The 586-nt window shown below is 45.9% G+C and overlaps 1 protein-coding gene across 1 annotated transcript; it reads left to right on the top strand.

Moving 5' to 3' along the window:
• Positions 1 to 77: 77 nt before the first annotated feature.
• Positions 78 to 582, top strand: LOC109508775 (heat shock 70 kDa protein 4L-like; the record flags this gene model as incomplete). Its single annotated transcript, XM_019858745.1, has 2 exons — positions 78 to 240; positions 337 to 582. Coding segments are annotated over exons 1-2 (303 nt in total), but the record flags the coding sequence as incomplete, so codon positions are not given.
• Between the last annotated feature and the right edge of the window lie 4 nt (positions 583 to 586).

Genomic DNA, 586 nt, shown 5'->3' with positions numbered 1-586 from the left:
TGTTTGTAATATAATCATATCTAAAGGCAGGCACATAAAATTTGATAATTCTACAGTATTTAAGAATGCATAAAGGTTCAAAACCAATTCCATTTCAATTTGACAGTGGCATTAGCCTATGGAATCTACAAACAGGACCTTCCCACTCCAGAGGAGAAAGCTCGCAATGTTGTGTTTGTGGACATGGGACATTCATCTTACCAAGTTGCAATCACGTCTTTCAACAAAGGCAAACTCAAGGTTAGTCGCCTTCCAATTTTTTTTCTTGTCTCCTCTCAATTCTCACCCTGAGCCTTTTTCTCACTGAGCTCCGTCGGTGCCGTGCTTGGTCTCCAGGTCCTCGCCACAGCGTTTGACCCCAATCTGGGCGGGCGTAATTTTGACGAGGCCTTGGTGAATTATTTCTGCGAGGAGTTCAAAGTGAAGTACAAGCTGCACGTGCGAGACAACCCCAGGGCTGTGCTCTGTCTGCATCAGGAGTGCGAGAAGCTCAAAAAGCTCATGAGCGCCAACTCTTCAGACCTGCCTCTCAACATTGAGTGCTTCATGAACGACATTGACGTTTCCAGCAGGATGAACAGGTCCG

Source organism: Hippocampus comes, unplaced genomic scaffold (assembly GCF_001891065.2).
Source record: "Hippocampus comes isolate QL1 unplaced genomic scaffold, H_comes_QL1_v1.1 C16603720, whole genome shotgun sequence".
Taxonomy (NCBI): Eukaryota; Metazoa; Chordata; class Actinopteri; order Syngnathiformes; family Syngnathidae; genus Hippocampus; species Hippocampus comes.
Note: the sequence above shows the minus strand (reverse complement) of the source record. Positions and strands in the feature narration are given on the sequence as shown.